The sequence below is a fragment of the Callithrix jacchus genome, chromosome 21, assembly GCF_049354715.1.
Source record: "Callithrix jacchus isolate 240 chromosome 21, calJac240_pri, whole genome shotgun sequence".
Lineage (NCBI taxonomy): Eukaryota > Metazoa > Chordata > Mammalia > Primates > Cebidae > Callithrix > Callithrix jacchus.
This window is the reverse complement of record NC_133522.1, coordinates 51,908,066-51,926,571: the sequence shown is the minus strand read 5'-3', so window position 1 is coordinate 51,926,571 and position 18,506 is coordinate 51,908,066. Positions and strand designations below refer to the sequence as shown.

Below are 18,506 nucleotides of genomic sequence, written 5' to 3'. Positions count from 1 at the left end.
TGGATAAAATCTAACAAAAATGACTTGAAATGCTCTTAAGAGAGGGAACTCCCCCAGATAGAGGGTCCTGAAAACTCAGGCCATTTGGGGAGCCAGGAGGAACCAGAGAAGCACAGGTGTTGGAGTCTGGCCATGCCCCCAAATCTGAGGGGGGTGATTAGAAGCAACCATGGGGGCACAAGCTCTCATGACTTCTTGAGAATGCATTGGGCCTTGGTCAAACACGTTCGTCTCAGAATAAACCTCTTTAAAGGTTTGACAAGGAGGAAAATGGCAGACACAAGACAGGACTAACGTGCAGCTCCCACTTGGACGGGCAGATGGAATGGAGTGTGGAGAATCACATCATGAACTTTTGCCGCAAGAACCACTATGGGAACATACCAGGAAAACCGAAAGAATCCTCAGACCCTCTGAAAGAAGTACCTTTCAGCAAACACTGCAAGACAGCTGAAAAACTGAGTTTCCAAAGTGTGAGGGGGGGAAAGCCTGCCTCCAAACACACATCCTCACTGGGGAAGGATTTAACCTTTCCTAGAGCTGAAAAGGATTGAAGAGAGCCAAGTGAAACGCAAAAGTAGAAGCAGCAGTGAGAAGAACCCTGTAGGTACTCCCGGTCCCCAGTGCTCATTTCACAGGGGTCCCTGAGGAAGGGAAAGCAGCCAGCAGAACTGGGGAGAGGCTGCAGGGTAAAGGAAGCTCCCAGCTGAACTCCATCATAATTTTGACTGAGCATGAATTTTTCTGAGTAGAATCCGGAAGGGGAGGGGAAAACAGGAAGTATGGATACAAGACCGGAAGCCACAGCCAAAGGTGCAGGCATGTGGAGAGGGGTTGAGATGTTGATCACCACACCTGGAGGTCTGTTCTGCAGACCCTGATGGATGAACAAATACACCCCCACACACAGAAACAGTGTAAGAGTCAGGCTAGGGGGTTGTCAGCTGTCCTCAGAGGGCAACTGCAGCTAACTGACCAATTCCCTAGTCTTGCTAGAGATCTAGACACCCATATACAAGAAGCTGGCACAGCATAGTAGCTCACACCTCTAATAATCCCTGCACTTTGGGGTGGACTACCTGAGGTAAGGAGTTTGAGACCAGCCTGACCGACATGGAGAAACCCTGTCTCTACTAAAAATACAAAAACTTAGCCAGACATGGTGGTGGGCGCTTATAATTCCAGCTACTTGGGAGGCTGAGGCACCCAGGAGGTGGAGGTTGCAGTGAGCCAAGATCACACCATTGCACTCCAGCCTGGGCAACAAGAGCGCAACTTTATCTCAAAAAAAAAAAAAAGCATAAATCTCACAGGACCTATACTAAGGTTGAGTGTAAATGGCCTAAATGTTCCACTTAAAAGATACAGCATGGGCTGGGCGCGGTGGCTCACACCTGTTATCCCAGCACTTTGGGTGGCCAAGGCAAGCAGATCATGAGATTGGGAATTCCAGACCAGCCTGGCCAACATGAAGAAACCTTGTCTCTACTAAAAATACAAAAAGCAGCCGGGCATGGTGGCAAGCGCCTGTAATCACAGCTACTCAGGAGGCTAAGGCAGGAGAATTGCTTGAACCTGGCATAGGTTGCAGTGAGCCAAGATCATGCCACTGCATTTCAGCCTGGGCAACAAGAGCCAAACTCTGTCTCAAAAAAAAAAAAGAAAAAGAAAAAAAGAAAGAAGTGAGATAGAGGGCAACACAATAACAGTGGCGACTTCAACACTCACTGACGGCACTAGATAGGTCATCGAAACAGAGAGACAGCAAAAAACAATGGACTTAAACTATACATTACAACAAATGGACTTAAGAGATATTTACAGAATATTCTATCCAACAACTGCAGAATATACATTCTGTTCATTAGCACATGGAACATTATCCAAGATAAGCCATACGATTGGCCACAAAACAAATCCCGATAAATTTAAGAAAAATGAAATATATCAAATACTCTCACAGATCTCACTGGAGTAAAGCTGGAAATTAACTCCAAAAGGAATCTTCAAAAACTATACAAACACATAGAAATTAAATAATCTGCTCCTGAATGATCAAATGAAATCAAAATGAAAATTTAAAAATTCTTTGAATGCAATAATAGCGACACAACCTATCGAAACCTCTGGGGTACAGCGAAAGCGGCGGTAAGAAGAAAGTTTATAGCATTAAATGCCTACGTCAAAAAGTCTGAAAGAGCACAGACAGACAATCTAAGCTCACACCTCAAGGAAGTAGAGAAACAGCAAACCAAACCCAAGCCCAGCAGAAGAAAAGAAATAACCAAGATCAGAACAGAATGAAATGAAATTGATACAAAAGAATACAAAAGATAAATGAAACAAAAAGCTGGATCTTTGAAAAGATAAACCAAACAGATAGATCATAAGTGAAGATTAACCAGGAAAGGAAGAGAAAAGATCCAAATAAGCTCAATGAGAAACTAAATGGGAGATATTACAGCTAACACCACAGAAATACAAAAGATCATTTTGTGTGCACAAACCAGAAAACCTAGAAACGATGGATAAATTCCTGGAAATACACATCCCTCCTAGATTAGACCAATGCAGGTGGGCAGATCACCTGAGATCAGGCATTCAAGACCAGCCTGGTCAATATGGTGAAACTCTGTCTATACTAAAAATACAAAAATTAGCCCAACATAATGGTGCACACCTATAATCCCAGCTACTCAGGAGGCTGAGGCAGGAGAATGGCTTGAGCCTGGGAGGCAGAGGTTGCAATAAGCCGAGAACATGCCACTGCACTCCAGCCCGGCCAACATGGCAAAATCCTGTCCCCACTAAAAATAAAAAAATTAGGCATGGTGTTGCATGTCTGTAATCCCAGCTACTCAAGAGGCCAAGGCATGAGAATCACTTGAACCCTGGTGGCAGAGGCTGCAATGAGCTGAATTCACACCAGCACACTCCAGCCTGGGCAACAGGCTACCACTGCACTCCAGCTTGGGCTACAAGAGCAAAACTCTGTCTCCAAAAATAAAAAAAATGGCCAAATTTGTTATTTACAGTCAAAAAAAGCTAGAAGCAACAAAGAAACAAAGATGTCCTTCACCAAGTGAGTAGATAAACTGTGTACCAGCCACACAATGAAGTACTAACCAGCATCAAAAAGGAATGAGCTAGGCCGGGCACGGTGACTCACACCTATAATTGAAGCACTTTGGAAGCCAAGGCGGGTGGATCACCTAAGGTCGGGAGTTCCAGACCAGCCTGACCAACATGGTGAAACCCCGTCTTTAAAAAAAAAAAAAAAAAAGGAATGAGCTACTAATCAATCTGAAACTTGAATGAATCTTCCCCTGCAACCTCCATGAGACAGAGTCCCGCTCTATCTCCCAGGCTGGAGTGCAGTGGTGCAATCTCCGCTGACTGCATCCTCTGCCTCCCAGGTTCAAGCAATTCTCCTGCCTCAGCCTCCTGAGTACCTGGGATTACAGGTGCCCACCCCCACCCCTGGCTAATTTTTTGGGTGTTTTTTTTTTTTGAGGCAGAGTTTCGCTCTGTTGCCCAGACTGAAGTGCAATGGCATGATCTTGGCTCATTGCAACCTCCGCCTCCCAGGTTAAAGAGATTCTCCTGACTCAGCCTCTCAAGTAGCTGGGATTACAGGTGCCTGTCACCATGACCAGCTAATTTTTTGTATTTTTGGTAGAGATGGGGTTTCACCATGTTGGCCCTTAAACTTCTGACCTCAGGTGATCCACCCACCTCAGCCTCCCAAAGTGCAGGGATTACAGGCATGAGCCACTGTGCCCGGCCACACTTGGATAAATCTTAAACTAATTTTGTTCAGTGATTTAAAAAGTTGGACCCAGAAGGCTACATATTACTTAATTCCATCTGGAGAACATTCTGGAAAAGGCAAAACTATGGAACAGGAAACAGACCAGTGGTTGCCAGAGCCTGAGGAAAGAGGGCATGGCTGATCAGAAAGAGAACACAAAGCACTCTTGGGGACCCGGGTCGTTCTGGAGGGTAACTGGGTAGTAGATATGACTTTAAGCTATTGTACATTACAAAGAATGAACTGAAAAGCCTGTAATTTTTAGGGTGGGTGAGGTGGCTCACACCAGTAATCCCAATACTTTGGGAGGCCGAGGAAGGAGGATCATTTGAGGTCAAGAGTTCAAGACCAGTCCTGTCAACATAAGACCCTGTGTCTACAAAAAAATAAAAATAACAAAAATTACCCAGGCGTGTTGGCATGCGCCTGTACTGCCAGCTACTTGGGAGGCTGAGGTGGGAGGATTGATTGAGCCCAGGAGCTCAAGGCCGTAGTGAGCCGAGATTGCACCGCTGTACTCCAGCCGGGGCAATGGAGCAAGACGCTGTCTCAAAGAAAACCAGTATGCAATTTTAAAAAACTTGGCCAGACACAGTGGCTCACACTTGTAATCCCAGCACTTTGGGAGGCCAAGGCAGGCAGATCACGAGGTCAGGAGTTTGAGACCAGCCTGATCAGCATGGTGAAACCCTGTCTGTACTAAAAAATACAAAAATGAGGCCAGGAGCAGTGGCTCATGCCTGTAATCCCAGCCCTTTAGGAGGCCGAGGTGGGTGGATCACGAGGTCAAGAGATCGAGACCATCCTGGTCAACATGGTGAAACCCCGTCTCTACTAAAAATAAAAAATAAAAAAAATTAGCTGGGCATGGCGGTGCATGCCTGTAATCCCAGCTACTCGGGAGGCTGAGGCAGGAGAATTGCCTGAACCCAGGAGGCAGAGGTTGCAGTGAGACGAGATCACACCATTGCACTCCAGCCTGGGTAACGAGCGAAACTCTGTCTCAAAAAATAAATAAATAAAAATAAAAAAAATAAAAAATGAGCAAGACATGGTGGCATGCACCTGTAATCCCAGCTACTCAGGAGGCAGAGGCAGAACTGCTTGAACTCAGAGGCGGAGGTTGCAGTGAGTTGAAATTGTGCCATGTACTCCATCCTGGGCGAAAGAGCAAGACTCCAACTTAAAAAAAAAAAAAAAAAAAAAAAAAACAACTGACCAGGAGTTGTGGGATCCCAGGATAGGAAGTAGCCAGTGGTGGATGCACCTGACTACAATAATCAGCAGTTAAGACACAACCATAGTGAGGGGCTGGGAAGAGAGGAGTGACCTAAGTAGCCTTGGTCACTACTCTGTCCTGAGTAGTGGGATTACAGACACGGTTTTGGTTGGAAACTGAAAATGAAGACAAAAGGACCTATAAACAAACACTGAAATCCAGTTGGTAAATTTGTTTCTTATGAGATGTGGGTTGCTAATTCGGAAACTACATTTACAAGAGAGTTGAACAAATGGGTAAATAAATGGAGCTGAGAGTAGTGGCCCACACCTGTAATCCCAGCACTCTGGGAGATCAAGGCAGGTGGATCACTTGAGGTCGGGAGTTCAAGACCAACGTGGCTAACATGGTGAAACCCTGTCTGTACTAAAAAATACAAAAATTAGCCAGACATGGTAGCAGCGCTTTAATAGCAGCCACTCAGGAGGCAGAGGCAGTCACTTGAGCCCAGGAGGCAGAGGCTGCAGCAAGCTGAGATCCCACTACTGCCCTCAAGCCTGGGAAACAAAGCGAGACGCTGTCTCCCCCTACCAAAAAAAAAAAACCATCCAATTTATTTTTTTTAAGTAAATAAAAGGCAGAAATGAGAGCCAGGCTTCTCACTGTCTGAGAAGAAAACTGCAGATAAACCAGGGGAAGGGCACAATGAGCCCTGTGGTGCTGGGTTAGGCTCTGAGGTACCAGCATACATTCCCACTTATTTTAATATATATGTCTACAGATATGTACAAACATAAATGCAGCTATGAGTATATACACAGACTAGCTCCCAGACACAACCTTCCTCATCTGTCCACAGAGACAGGCCAGAAACAGCAGCAACATCCAGCGGCAGTAAGCACACCTAATGCCCATTCTTGGTCTCAATACCACAAACCAGTAAAAGACACCAAGACTCCTTGGAGAAACAGCTGACTCAGGCGGAGACAGGAACTACCTGATGAGCCTGGGGCACCCTGCATTGCCACAAAGCCAGGGTGTGCTTAAAACACACACAACACGGGCCACCTGAAAGGGCTCCCCGTGGACAGAGCTGCAATAATTTAAGCATCAAAATAATGCTGAGGCTACAGTAAGCTGTGATGGCACTCCAGCCTGGGTGACAGAATGAGACCCTGTCCCAAAAGTAAATAAATAAGTGAAGAGTGGGTTTTATAGAACCCATCCAAAGACTATTCTTCCAGTCCCCACCTATGAGTTAGATCTTTCCTGCAATAATGCAGATTAAAAACCAAACTTGCCGGCCAGGTGTGGTGGCTCACACCTGTAATCCCAACACTTCGGGAGGCCAAGATGAGCAGATCACTTGAGGTTAGGACCAGCCGACCAACATGGGGAAACCCCGTCTCTACTGAAAACACAAAAATTAGCCAGGCATGTTGGTGGGTGCCTGTAGTCCCAGCTACTTGGTAGACTCAGGCAGGAAAATAAATCACTTGAACCCAGGACGCGGAGATTGCAATGAGCCAGGATCACAACACTGCACTCTAGCCTGGGCGACAGAGCAAATGCCAGATATGGGTGATGGGGAGGAAGGCAGCAAATCACACTGTCATGTGTGTACCTATGCAACAATCTTGCATGTTCTTCACATGGACCCCAAAACCTAAAATGCAATAAAAAAAAAAAAGGAAACAACGAAACTTGCCTAAAGCAGTGTGAACTGAGTCTAGCCAGAATCAAATAGCTAAAATACAGGCTTTTAACACAACACTCTAAAATTAGTCAATTCCAAATTTAATGCTTTCTTCCAAGTGCAAACAAAACCCATATCAATAAAATAATCAGCTCAACACATATAGAATTAATCCCACCAGGCATCTGGCAGATATCAGGGACATGAAAACTGACCACAGCCCTCCCTGCCCTGTCGGGCTCTCAGCTGGCACAGGTTTGTGAGAAATGAGATGCCAGGCCTCAGAAACACTGAACAGCCAGGTGAGTCCATCGACAAGGGCAACCAGAAAAAGGGAATTCATGACACTCCTCACATTTATGAAGGACTGCTTCTCTTCAATGTCCCATGGGAAAAACAAAAAGAAAGCTCACAAGGAAGGCAGATCTGAGCTCAGGCCGAGGGTCTCAAGAGAGGCTTCTATCCACGGGCAACACTAGAATGTGCAGGCAGCAGCAAGTGGGGCCTACAGGGCGAGCCTCTGCCTCCAGCTCTCTATGCTCCCAGGTTCCACTTTCAAAGAGAGGCCCTGCAGAGATGGAACGTCTTCGCACTGGTTTGGATTTCTACAACATAAAGAAATCCTTTGACACAGAATACACCTTAACGGAGAACTTGAATACCTTTGTGATGGTCCCACGCTGTTCTGGATGGTGGTCACTGATGGTGATGGTCCCACACTGTCCTGGATGGTGGTCACTGACGGTGATGACCCCACGCTGCTCCGGATGGTGGTCACTGACGGTGATGACCCCACGCTGTTCAGGATGGTGGTCACTGATGGTGATGGTCCCACACTGCTCCGGATGGTGGTCACTGATGGTGATGGTCCCACGCTGCTCCGGATGGTGGTCACTGACAGTGATGACCCCACGCTGCTCCGGATGGTGGTCACTGATGGTGATGACCCCACGCTGTTCAGGATGGTGGTCACTGATGGTGATGGTCCCACACTGTCCTGGATGGTGGTCACTGATGGTGATGACTCCACGCTGCTCCGGATGGTGGTCAATGTTCCACCATCCAGAATGGTGGTGCAGCTGTTCCAAGTCCTCTCTCTTTTCTCCATCACAGTCCTCCAGCTAAGAAGAGGAGGGCCAGAATGAAGCTTTTAAAGCAAGGTCCGGGGCTGCAGCCTCAGGCTCTTCCCAGGTCCTCTACCTGCAGATCTACGCTGACTCCACTTCACAAGGAGAGCTCACTTCCACCTGTTCAGAATGTGCACCTTCCACCTAAACAGTTCTCAAGCCCTAAACATTGTTTAATGCAAATCATTTCCCTAATGATGTTCCTGCCCCTCTTCTTAATGAATTCTACTTTTAAAAAAATGTTAATTAATTTTTGAGACAGGGTCTCGCTCTGTCACCCAAGCTGGCATGTAGTGATGCAATCACAGCTCACTGCAACCTTGACCTCCTGGGCCCAAGTGATCCTCCTGTCTCAGACCCCTGAGTAGCTAGAACTACAGGCATGCGCCACTGCACCCAACTAATTTTTTTATTTTTTGTTTAGACAGAGTCTCTATGTTCATACTGTTCCCAGGCTGGCCTCAAAATCCTGGGCTCAAGTAATCCTCCCGCCTCAGCCTCCCAAAATGCTGGGATTACAGGCATGAGTCACAGTACCCAGACTAATCTGCTTACAACAAGACAATTCATTAAGAACATTTCAATTTCCTCCCAAAATAACAAAGAGGAAAAATGACAGTGTAGGCTTTTCAGGATTATTAGGTAAGTCACAAGATGAATGCAGAGAGAGAGAGAGAGAGAGAGAGAGAGAGAGACAGACAGAGAGCGCGCGCGCACTCATGTCCAGTGATGATAGCAAAACTGACCTGAAAATAAAATCTCAGGCAAGTCTTCATTTAACAATACCCTAGCATCAATCTTCTCAGAAGCAAGAGGCAGTGAGCAATGGGTGTCCAAGGACAAAAGGGGACATGGGAGTCTCCATCAGCTGCCTGCTCACATGAAGGATCCCACCTCAAAGGAACCTCCACCATCTACTTCCTTAAGAGAACACCTATCAATATTCTTCCACTTCTAATGTTTGTGTGCCAAAATTTAGTTGCTACAAAGTGGTTGGATCAAATTTCCAATAAAGTGGTTTTAAATTATTGCTTTATTCTTACTTCTGTAAATTACTTGCAAAACAACTTAAAATGACAAAATAGTAAAGAGGGTCCAGGAATCTGGATGTCCTGGTATCTGATACAAATATGAGTTGGAAAAGTGCTGGAACCACACTTCTGAAACCTTCTACAGCACTAGTGAATCTTCTTCAGCCAAAGTTTTTGTATTTTCTTCTGAAATTCTTGACCTCTCAGCAATTTTTGGAGGGTTCTTTTACAAAAAAATGGCCTCTCCTGGCCTGGTGCAGTGGCTCATGCCTGTAATCCCAGAACTTTGGGAGGCCAAGGCAGGTGGATCACCTGAGTTCAGGAGTTCAAGACCAGCCTGGCCAATGTTGCAAAATCATCTCCACTAAACAATACAAAAACTACCCAGGCATAGTGGAAGGTGCCTGTAATCCCAGCTACTCAGGAGGCTGAGGCAGGAGAATCACTTGAACCTGGGAGACAAAGGTTGCAGCGAGCTGAGATTGCACCACTGCACTCCAGCCTAGGCGACAGAGCAAAACTTCGTCTCAGAAAAAAAAAAGCCTCTCTTTATTTTGTTCCTCATCTATAACTGAAAGGTCAAATTCTGCTTTCTACCACTGCTTTATTTTTATGATTTTTTTGAGACAAGGCCTCACTCTTCCATCCAGGCTGGAGTGCAGTGGTACCACCATAGCTCACTGTAGCCTCAAAATCCTGGGCTCGGGTGATCCTCCCAACTCATTCTCCTGAGTAACTGAAACTGCAGGTGTACACCGTCATGCCCCGCTAATTTTTATATTTTTTACAGAGACAGTTATACTATGTTGCCCAGGGTGGCCTTAAATTCCTGGACTCCAGTGATCCTGCCACCTTGGCCTTCCAAAGTGCTGAGATTACAGGCATGAGACACCAAGTCTGACCTTGCTTTCTTTCATTTCTGAGTTAACTTCCAGAACTGAGGCAACTGTTGCACTGGCTGAAGTATTTTTTCATCAGGCACTTCATTTAATAAACTGTAAGGAAGATAGCTGAATCCTGAATCTTTACCATAAAGTCTTTCTGCAATTCTATCTTCACTTGCAACCATCCTGAAAAAAAAACTAAAATCTTATAACTGGTTAAAATAAGCCTTCTGGCCAGGCATGGTGGCTCACACCTATAATCCCAGCACTTTGGAAGGCCCAGGTAGGCAGATCACCTGGGGCTGTGAGTTTGAGACCAGCCTGACCAACATGGTGAAACCCCATTTCTACTAAAAATACAAAATTAGCCAGGTGTGGTGGTGCATGCCTATAATCCCAGCTTCTCAGGAGGCTGAAGCAGGAGAATCACTTGAACCGGGAGGCCGAAGTTGTGGTGAGCTGAGATCACGCCACTGCCCCCCAGTCTGGGCAACAAGTGAAATTTCGTCTCAAAACAAAACAAAAAAAGCCTTATATCATCTTAGAATTTAATAACATATTCTGTAAGAATATATTACAGGCTGGCCATGGTGGCTGACACCTGTTCCCAGCAGCTGGGGAGGCCGAGGCAAGTGTATCACCTGAGGTCAGGAGTTCAAGACAGGTCTGGCCAACATGGTGAAACCCCATCTCTACTAAAAATACAAAAAAATTAGCCGGGTGCGGTAGGTGCCTGTAATCCCACCTACTTGTGAGGCTGAGGCAGGAGAATTGCTTGAACTCCAGTGGCGGAGGTTGCAGTGAGCCAAGATCATACCAGAGCACTTCAACCTGGGCAACAGAGCAAGACTCAGCCTCAAAAAAAAAAAGTACACCGCGGAAATCAAAGTAAGCAATTTATTATACGCTGGAAAACACAATTATTTCTCCTTTACACACACACACGCATACATGCACACTTAACATCTTATGATGTTCAATAAGCTCATTAGACCCCCCACAGTCAAACCTCTCACAATTTGTACACGGGTAAAATAAAAGAAACGCACCTTTAATTGTGTTCAAAGCGCTGGCACAACATACCACATAAAGGCTCCTCAAGGATTCCTGCTCTATCTAGAGGGGAGTGCCCTGGCCTGGGACGCTGCTTGGCCACAGAGCCACCTACTGCTAGCTTTCTAACGGTGGACTCTTTCTCGAATTTCACTTTTCAGAAGATCATTATTCTGAACACAAAATCCCTCCTATTTTAACACCTAAAACTGGATTAAAGGCATATTAAACTCAATTATCATGAATTATTTTATAACACATATGAAAAAACTCCTTTTTAGACTGAACTGATGATGTACAATGATATAATCAGAGAAAAAGTTAATGAAATATCTGCTTCTTACAACACCAATGGTTTTTATATACATAATTATAACAAAGAGGCCTCATTAAGAAATCTGATTCATAACTTAGTATTCAGCAGAAAGATTATGGCTCTACTTTACACATACCACTTGTTTTACCTGTAGATGTGTAAACAATATACATTTTAGCCAGGTGAGATGGCTCACACCTGTAATTCCAGCACTCTGGGAGGCCAAGGTGGGAGAAGTGCTTGAGCACTGGAGTTTGAGACCAGCCCTGGCAACCTAGTGAAACCCTGTCTCTACAAAACTATTTTTAAAGTTAGCCAGGCATGCTGACACATGCCTGTAGTCCCAGGTTCTAGAGAGGCTGAGGCAGCAGGATCACTGAGGCCAGGAAGTCAAGGCTGGAATGAGCCATGATTGTGCCACTGTACTCCAGCCTGAGCAACAGAGCAAGACCCTATTTAAAAAAAAAAAAGAAAAAAAAAGCTCATGTCCAAGATCCAGTAGGAGTTAGTGCCTGATGACTGCATATTTAGCTTATTAAAATAACAGGAATTCTGTGGGGAAACACGCTGGCTAGTACCTGACCTTTGCCTACCATTTCAGAGCCAGTGGACAGGAAGACGAGGTGTTTCTCTGCTGATTTCAAGCTGCAACTGCAGAGGAATTCAGGATGATGTGAGATGAAAATAGGCCAAGCCCTGCTAGGCCTTCATTCCATGCAGAATTCTGGCTGCAGGAGCACGTACATTTTTCTAGAGAAAATATCCTTACATTTTACCAGCTTCTGGTTTGGAAAATATTGCTTTAAATATGTTACTATTCACAGTAACAAGTTATTTTATAAGAAACAAAATGCTTTACCTTGGCCATCTTCCCATTGTTTTACCAAGTTTTGTGAAAGCAGACCCCTCCTCACATCTCCCACTCCATGCTTGAGGGTGAAGGGTTCTGTCCACTGTGGTCAGGAGGGGGTGACACCAAATGCAGGAAGTGGAGTCAGTATGTGTATGATTCGCTACATCACAGGGACCAGTAATGGGCTTGCTATTTATACAGTGCTTTAGGATGTCCAAAATACATATTTTACTAGTGGTACAGTTAAATTCTAAAACAGAAAAAATTATTATATAATAAAATAATAATTGTTATATAAATGCTTTGTATAATAAAGTAATATGTTTATTGTAGAAAATACCAAAAATAGGCTGAGTGTGGTGGCTTATGCCTATAATCCCAGCACTTTCAGAGGCCAAGGCAGGGGATCACGAGGTCAGGTTCAAAACCAGCCTGACCAACATGGTGAAAATCCATCTCTACTAAAAATATAAAACTTAGCCAAGCACAGTGGCATGCACCTGTAATTCCAGCTACTCAGGAAGCTGAAGCAGGAGAATCGCTTAAACCCGGGAGGCAGAGGTTAAAGTGAGCTGAGATACCACCACTGCACTCTAGGCTGGGCAACAAGAGTGAGACTTGGAAGGAAGGAAGGAAGGAAGGAAGGAAGGAAGGAAGGAAGGAGGGAAGGAGGGAAGGAGGGAAGGAGGGAAGGAGGGAAGGAGGGAGGGAGGGAGGGAGGGAGGGAGGGTAAGGAGAGGAGGAGAAGAAAGGAAGGAAGGAGAAGGAAGGAAGGAAAGGAGGGAGGGAGGGGAAGGGTAGGGGAAAGGGAGAAAGGAAGGATGGAAGGAAGGAAAGAAGGAAAGAAGGAAGGAAATACCAAAAACAATAACAAGAAAAAAACCAATAACTCTATTCCTTTCTGACTACCATTGCTAATATTTTTTGAATATTTTGAAAACAAAAATCAAAATGGTTTTCATAAGATCATCTTCCTGAATGAAGGCATGCATCAAACAGCAGAGTTAGAAACTAAGAGAGTCTATAGCTGATGAAACAGCGAAGTATGAATGTTTAATCAGGAGTCCATACCATGCCTTCTCATGCTAACACCCCCAACAGTCTACAAATACAATGTACAATGCATTAGGTTTATAATGGTTTTCTGATAGGATCCTGAGATCCCACATGTATTTCTCCATCTGTGTCAGCTTACTACTTTTAAAATATATATGCCATCAGAGGGCTGGGCGCAGTGGCTCATGCCTGTAATCCCAGCACTTTGGGAGGCCGAGGTGGATGGACTGCTTGAGTTCAGGAGGAGCTCAAGACCAGCCTAACCAACATGGTTTGAAACCCTGTCTCTACTAAAAGTACAAAAATGGTGGTGAACACCTGCAATCTCAGCTACTTGGGAGGCTGAGGCAGGAGAATCACTTGAACCCTGGAGGCAGAGGTTACAGTGAAATAGGATGCTGCCATTGCACTCCAATCTGGGTGACAGAGTGAGACTCTGTCTCAAAAAAAAAAAAAGCATATGCAACCAGAATATATCAAAAGTAACTTTCTGGCCAGTGTGGTGGCTATGCCTGTAAACCTGGCACTTGGGGAGGCTGAGGCAGGAAGATCACTTCAGCCTGGCAGGCAGAGGTTGCAGTGTGCTTCACACCACTGCACTCCAGCCTGGGCAACAGAGACTCTGTCTCAAAAAGAAAACGGGGGGAAAAAAATAGACACCAACCCAAAAACCAAAAAAACTCAGGAGAGAAAAAACAAAATCCAGGATTTGTAGGTACAATAACACAAATTTTGACTGTTGGCACCAATTCAATTTTTTAAGTAAAGTAGGATAGACACTTTGTGTATGACCTTGAGCCAGATTCTGCCCTTGGCCACCAGATTTCCAGCTAATCCTAACAGACACCTAAACCTGCACCCACCCTGCTGCAGCAGCAGGGACACTCAACACCCAAGGCCCTCATTCGTAATTCACACAAGAGGCCCAAGTACACCTACAGGCAGGCTTGCAGCCCCAAGAAGCCTGGAAGGCCAGCCCCTTCAGGACTCAGTGTGCCACCCACACCCACCCACGGGGTGCCCCCACAGCTCACAAGGCCTCAACAGCAGACCCAGTCTCCTCCAGCAACGCACCATTTCTGCAACAACTTCACCCCTTCCCTCCTCATCTCGCTTTATTAAAAAGGTAAAAGACAAAGGTGACAAGCTGGTGCATTTACAAGTATGTGAAGGAATAAGATGTTTTAAGTGTCCCAAAAAACACCCATCAAAGGGGCTGGCTGATATACACAACCACACAGGAAGAACTCCCAGTTTTCCATTACAAAGCAAATGACTGACACTTGCCTTCAGGTAGTTAATCCAAATTTCTCAAAATAACATAATTTATAAAACAGAGCTAGGTGCAGTGGCCTGTGCCTATAATTCCAGTATTTTAGAAGGCTGAGGAGGGAGCACCATTTGAACCCAGGGGTTTGAGGCTGCAGTGAGCTGTGATCACACGACTGAACTTCACCCTGGGCAAGAGAACAAGGCCCTATGTGGAACAAGCAAACCAAAAGAAAAAAAGAAAAAACAAATTTATTAATAAAAGAGTTGGCCGGGCGCAGTGGCTCACGCCTGTAATCCCAGCACTTTGGGAGGCCGAGGTGGGCAGATCACAAGGTCAAGAGATTGAAAGCATCCTGGCCAACATGGTGAAACCCCCTCTTCTACTAAAAAATACAAAAATTATCTGGGCGTGGTGGCTTGTGCCTGTAGTCCCAGCTATTCAGGAGGCTGAGGCAGTAGAATTGCTTGAACCCAGTAAGTGGAGGTTGCAGTGAGCTGAGATCACGCCACTGTACTCAAGCCTGGCGCCTGGTGACAGAGTAAGACTGTCTCAAAAAGAGTAAAAATATAAAAAATTATTTATTTATTTATTTTGAGACAGAGTTTCACTCTGTCACCCAGGCTGGAATGCACTGGCATGATCTCGGCTCACTGCAACCTCCCCCTTCTGAGTTCAAGCAATTCTCCTGCCTCAGCCTCCCGAGTAGCTGGGATTACAGGCGTGCACCATCACGTACAGCTAATTTTTGTATTTTGAGTAGAGACGGGGTTTCTCCACGTGGCCAGGCTGGTCTCCAACGCCTGACCTCAGGTGATCCGCCCGTGAGCCACCACACCCAGCCCTCACTTTTTATAACTAAAACAACACACTCTTTCCTCACATTTGAAAGGGAAAAATAGACCAAAGACCACCTTTAGTAAACCACACTAGAAATCACTAAGCAAAATGTTTAAAGACAACACTGCGCAAATCTACCTGAGCTGCAAAGGCCCCTCCTGCCCCATCAGGGGTGTGGTCACATGATGGGCTTTTGTAAATGTCCCCTCCTCCACGGGCTTCGCTGTGGTCCTTGGCTACCGGACTCTCCTCCTGGACAGGCGCAGCGACAGCCGAGCCCTTCCTCTTCGCCGTCTTTTTCTCCGAATGCGCACCGTCGCCTTTGGTTTTTCTCTGTCGGAAGTGAGCAAGCTGCGCAAAAAGGTAGATAAATAGTAAAGGCAGAGGTAAATGAGAAAAAAATAACAGAACCACAAAGTCAACAGACTGGTGGGGACCATGAGCCCGAGGGCTGACCCAGTCTACTGTGCCACAGCTGGCCAACAGATCGCTCTCCACAAACACTGCCTTCGGCAAGATCTATATCCAAGAGGACTGCTAATTACGCCTGACAGAGGAAAGAAAACTATACGGCTAATTGCCGAACAGCTTTCCTAGCCCTTGACAGTTTACAGAAAAATTGAACTTTAAAAAAATACGTCTACATAAAAAACTGATAGCTTAATCGAGGCATATTTAAGTTTTAAAATAATAAAACCTAAATCTCTCCCTTCTTGCCCCAATTTCCCCCCAACTGAAGAAATATATAGCCCAGCCAAAACTTCCTAGCCATAGATTCTGAGACAAGGTACAGAAATAGCAAAAAATTAATTAAGCCAGGTCAATCTCACATCTTCCTTTACGGAATCAGATGTTCTATTTTTCATGGCACAGCTCACCAAAGCACCAGGGACCTCCAGAGCATCGCCCATCAGAAGGCACAGTCTAGCTCTGCTCAGTCCTCAAAGCCGAGGGTTTAAGACTATGTGCGCGCCTCATCTCCCACTAACGTCTTACTCAAGAGGGAGGGGGTCCCACGTCAGCCTTTCACGGAGAGGCATCTGTTCCCTCAAATGATAACTGTGGCCACGTTTGTGTAATAAACGGAACAAACGTTTGTGTAAGTAACACAAGTACACAAGCTCCTGGACCCAGGAAGATTACACAAGGCAATTTGGACAAAAAATGGTCTCTCAAGGAAATACTTTATTCCAACCCAATCCCATCTCGTTTATTTTCATGCCCTCCTCCACCACACCTAACCATGAGGGGATAGCACAGACCTGGTCTGCAGCCGGGGTCGCCCTACAGGCGGCGTTTTTTCCCTCCCTCCCCACCCTCAACGCTCCCCAGGAGGCTCCGGGCTCCCCTTTCCCTCCTGCCCGCCTCAAACGCCGGGAGCCCTGCTCCTCCGCAGCACCCTGGCCCGAGCATCCGGGGAAGCCGGGCGCACCTCGCAGGGAGGCCAGCCTCGTCCCGGCAGCTCCCGAGGTTCCGCCTCGCGCTCTCGGGACCCCAGTTCCAGTGCCCCCGAATCAAGGGCTCTGCGCGCTTTATTCCCCACAAGAAACCCAGGACGGTGGCCATTAAACCGAGCGCTTTAACAGGGTGAAACCCGAGGCGGGATAAAGACGGGAACGCGTCCCTCGGAGAAGCCCGGCGCCAGCACCGCTGGCTTCCCGGCAGCACCCGGACGGGCAGGACGCGCGCCCAACGGCGCCAGGAGCGCCGCGGGGACCTTTCACACAGGAGGAACTGCGACGCCGCGGGAAACGCGCATGGGAAAGCGTCTCCGACGGACGGAGCGGAAGCGCGCCGTAAGGAGGCGCTGAGACTACCCGCGCCGCGTCCCCGGCCGCGGAGGAAACTGGCCCGAGACAGCACAGCCCCCAGAATACCGGCCGCCCACCCCAAGCCATCCGGGACCGAAGGGCGCAGGGGTCACTAGAGGATCCAGCCTGCGGCCCAGCACCCGCCACACCTCCTCCTGGTAGCCACACACCCCCGCCCCTCCCGGCGTACTCCGCGCCCGGCCTGTCGCCGACGCAGGCTCAGCCCCGCCCCGGCCTGCCCGAGAGGCGCCGCGCGTTCCAGCCGCTGATTGGCTGTGGCCGCGGAGGGGGCGGGCCCTAGCGGAGAGCGGCGGATTCAAGATGGCGGCGGCCAGGAGGCGGCTTCCAGCGGAGCCGGCGGGAAAAGCGAGACCTCGACGGCAGATTCCGCCGGGCCGCGTCCGCTCGTGACAAGGGGCGGTGGTGGACATCGGAGCCGCCCTTAGGACTTCACGCCGGAGCAGCAAGAGAAGAAGCCCCTGATGTTTACCTTCGCCCTCCCGGCCTCCACCTTTCTGCGCCGCTGCTCTTGCTGAGCTTCCATCTCCCTCAGACTCCACGCGGGCCGCCTGGTGGTGGCGGGGCTGACACCGAGCCGCCTTCGCTCTATTTACACTCCCTCCCCCGCACCGGGGCGCGCCCTCCCCCGCGACAAGTGTCACGCAGCCGTGGCCCCGCCCCCACCGCGCGCCGCCAATCAGGGGGCCGCGTTCCGAGTCTCGCGCACGCGCCCTCAGGGCAGTGCTGCCTGGGCGGAGCTCCGCCCTACTCGCTCGTCGGCCACAGATTGGTGCGCTCAGGACCCGCCTCCTTCGGCAGGGCCAGTAAGCGGAGCGCAGAGGCCTGGTGCCCGCTGTGATTGGCCGATTTTAAAAGCCGGCCGAGCCGCTATTTGCGTTGCTGGTCTCGCGTGGACGGGGACACTCGGTGGCCCGCGGGCCGGACCGCGGGCAGCAGCCACTGGGATAGGGCCAGGCCATTTTCCTCAGCTAAGGAGTTCGTTGTTGGCTGTGGGCCGCCGCGGGAGTCGAGCCGACTCCGGAGGAGACTGCTGAGGTGACCGAAGCCCGGACACAGTCCAGGGTCCGCACGGCCTGTGACCTGCGGCGGAGACGCCGGGGTGGGCGTTTTCTCAGCAGCCCGCGCGCGTGGACGGGACTCGGGGAAACTAACTGGAGCGGAGTGGCGGAGAACCATGACGGGGTGGGTGACCTCGCCGGGCCCTGTGGTTTCCTGTGCCGTGTTCTAAAGCGAATCGCCTTCTTCCCTGTGTCCAAGGCTGGTTTCTGGGTTTCTCTCTAGTCGCGCCTCCCTTGCAAACCCTAGGCGGTGGGGTCCGCGTGCTCGCGCTGCGGGCGGCCACGGCCCTTCCCCGAGCGTGCTGGACCCGAGCGCAGCGTGCAGCCTCCGCAGCGACTGGTGATTCTCAGCAACTGCGACTTAAATGCCCTTCGGGAAGCCCTGGAAACTCCCCCCTCCTGCCTCGGGCCACCGCCTTCTGCGTGGTGAGCAAGGCGTCCAGCAGCCTCCCGGTTCCCA

General features: G+C 48.2%; 1 protein-coding gene across 14 annotated transcripts in view; it reads right to left on the bottom strand.

Moving 5' to 3' along the window:
• PCNT (pericentrin) overlaps positions 1-17,598 on the bottom strand; it is a 120,864-nt gene extending 103,266 nt beyond the window's left edge. For 9 of the 14 annotated variants that reach the window (XM_078358656.1, XM_078358658.1, XM_078358657.1 and 6 more), the window contains exons 1-3: positions 17,458-17,598; positions 15,295-15,507; positions 7,389-7,847 (exon numbers count right to left, since the gene is read on the bottom strand). In XM_078358656.1, the coding sequence (XP_078214782.1) occupies positions 7,389-7,847; positions 15,295-15,507; positions 17,458-17,511 (726 nt within the window). In that variant the 5' untranslated portion in view covers positions 17,512-17,598. Of the gene's footprint in view, positions 1-7,388; positions 7,848-15,294; positions 15,508-16,588; positions 17,149-17,457 lie in introns of those variants that run through there. The other 5 variants (XM_078358663.1, XM_078358666.1, XM_078358665.1 and 2 more) reach the window with 2 other exon arrangements.
• Positions 17,599-18,506: the final 908 nt, after the last annotated feature.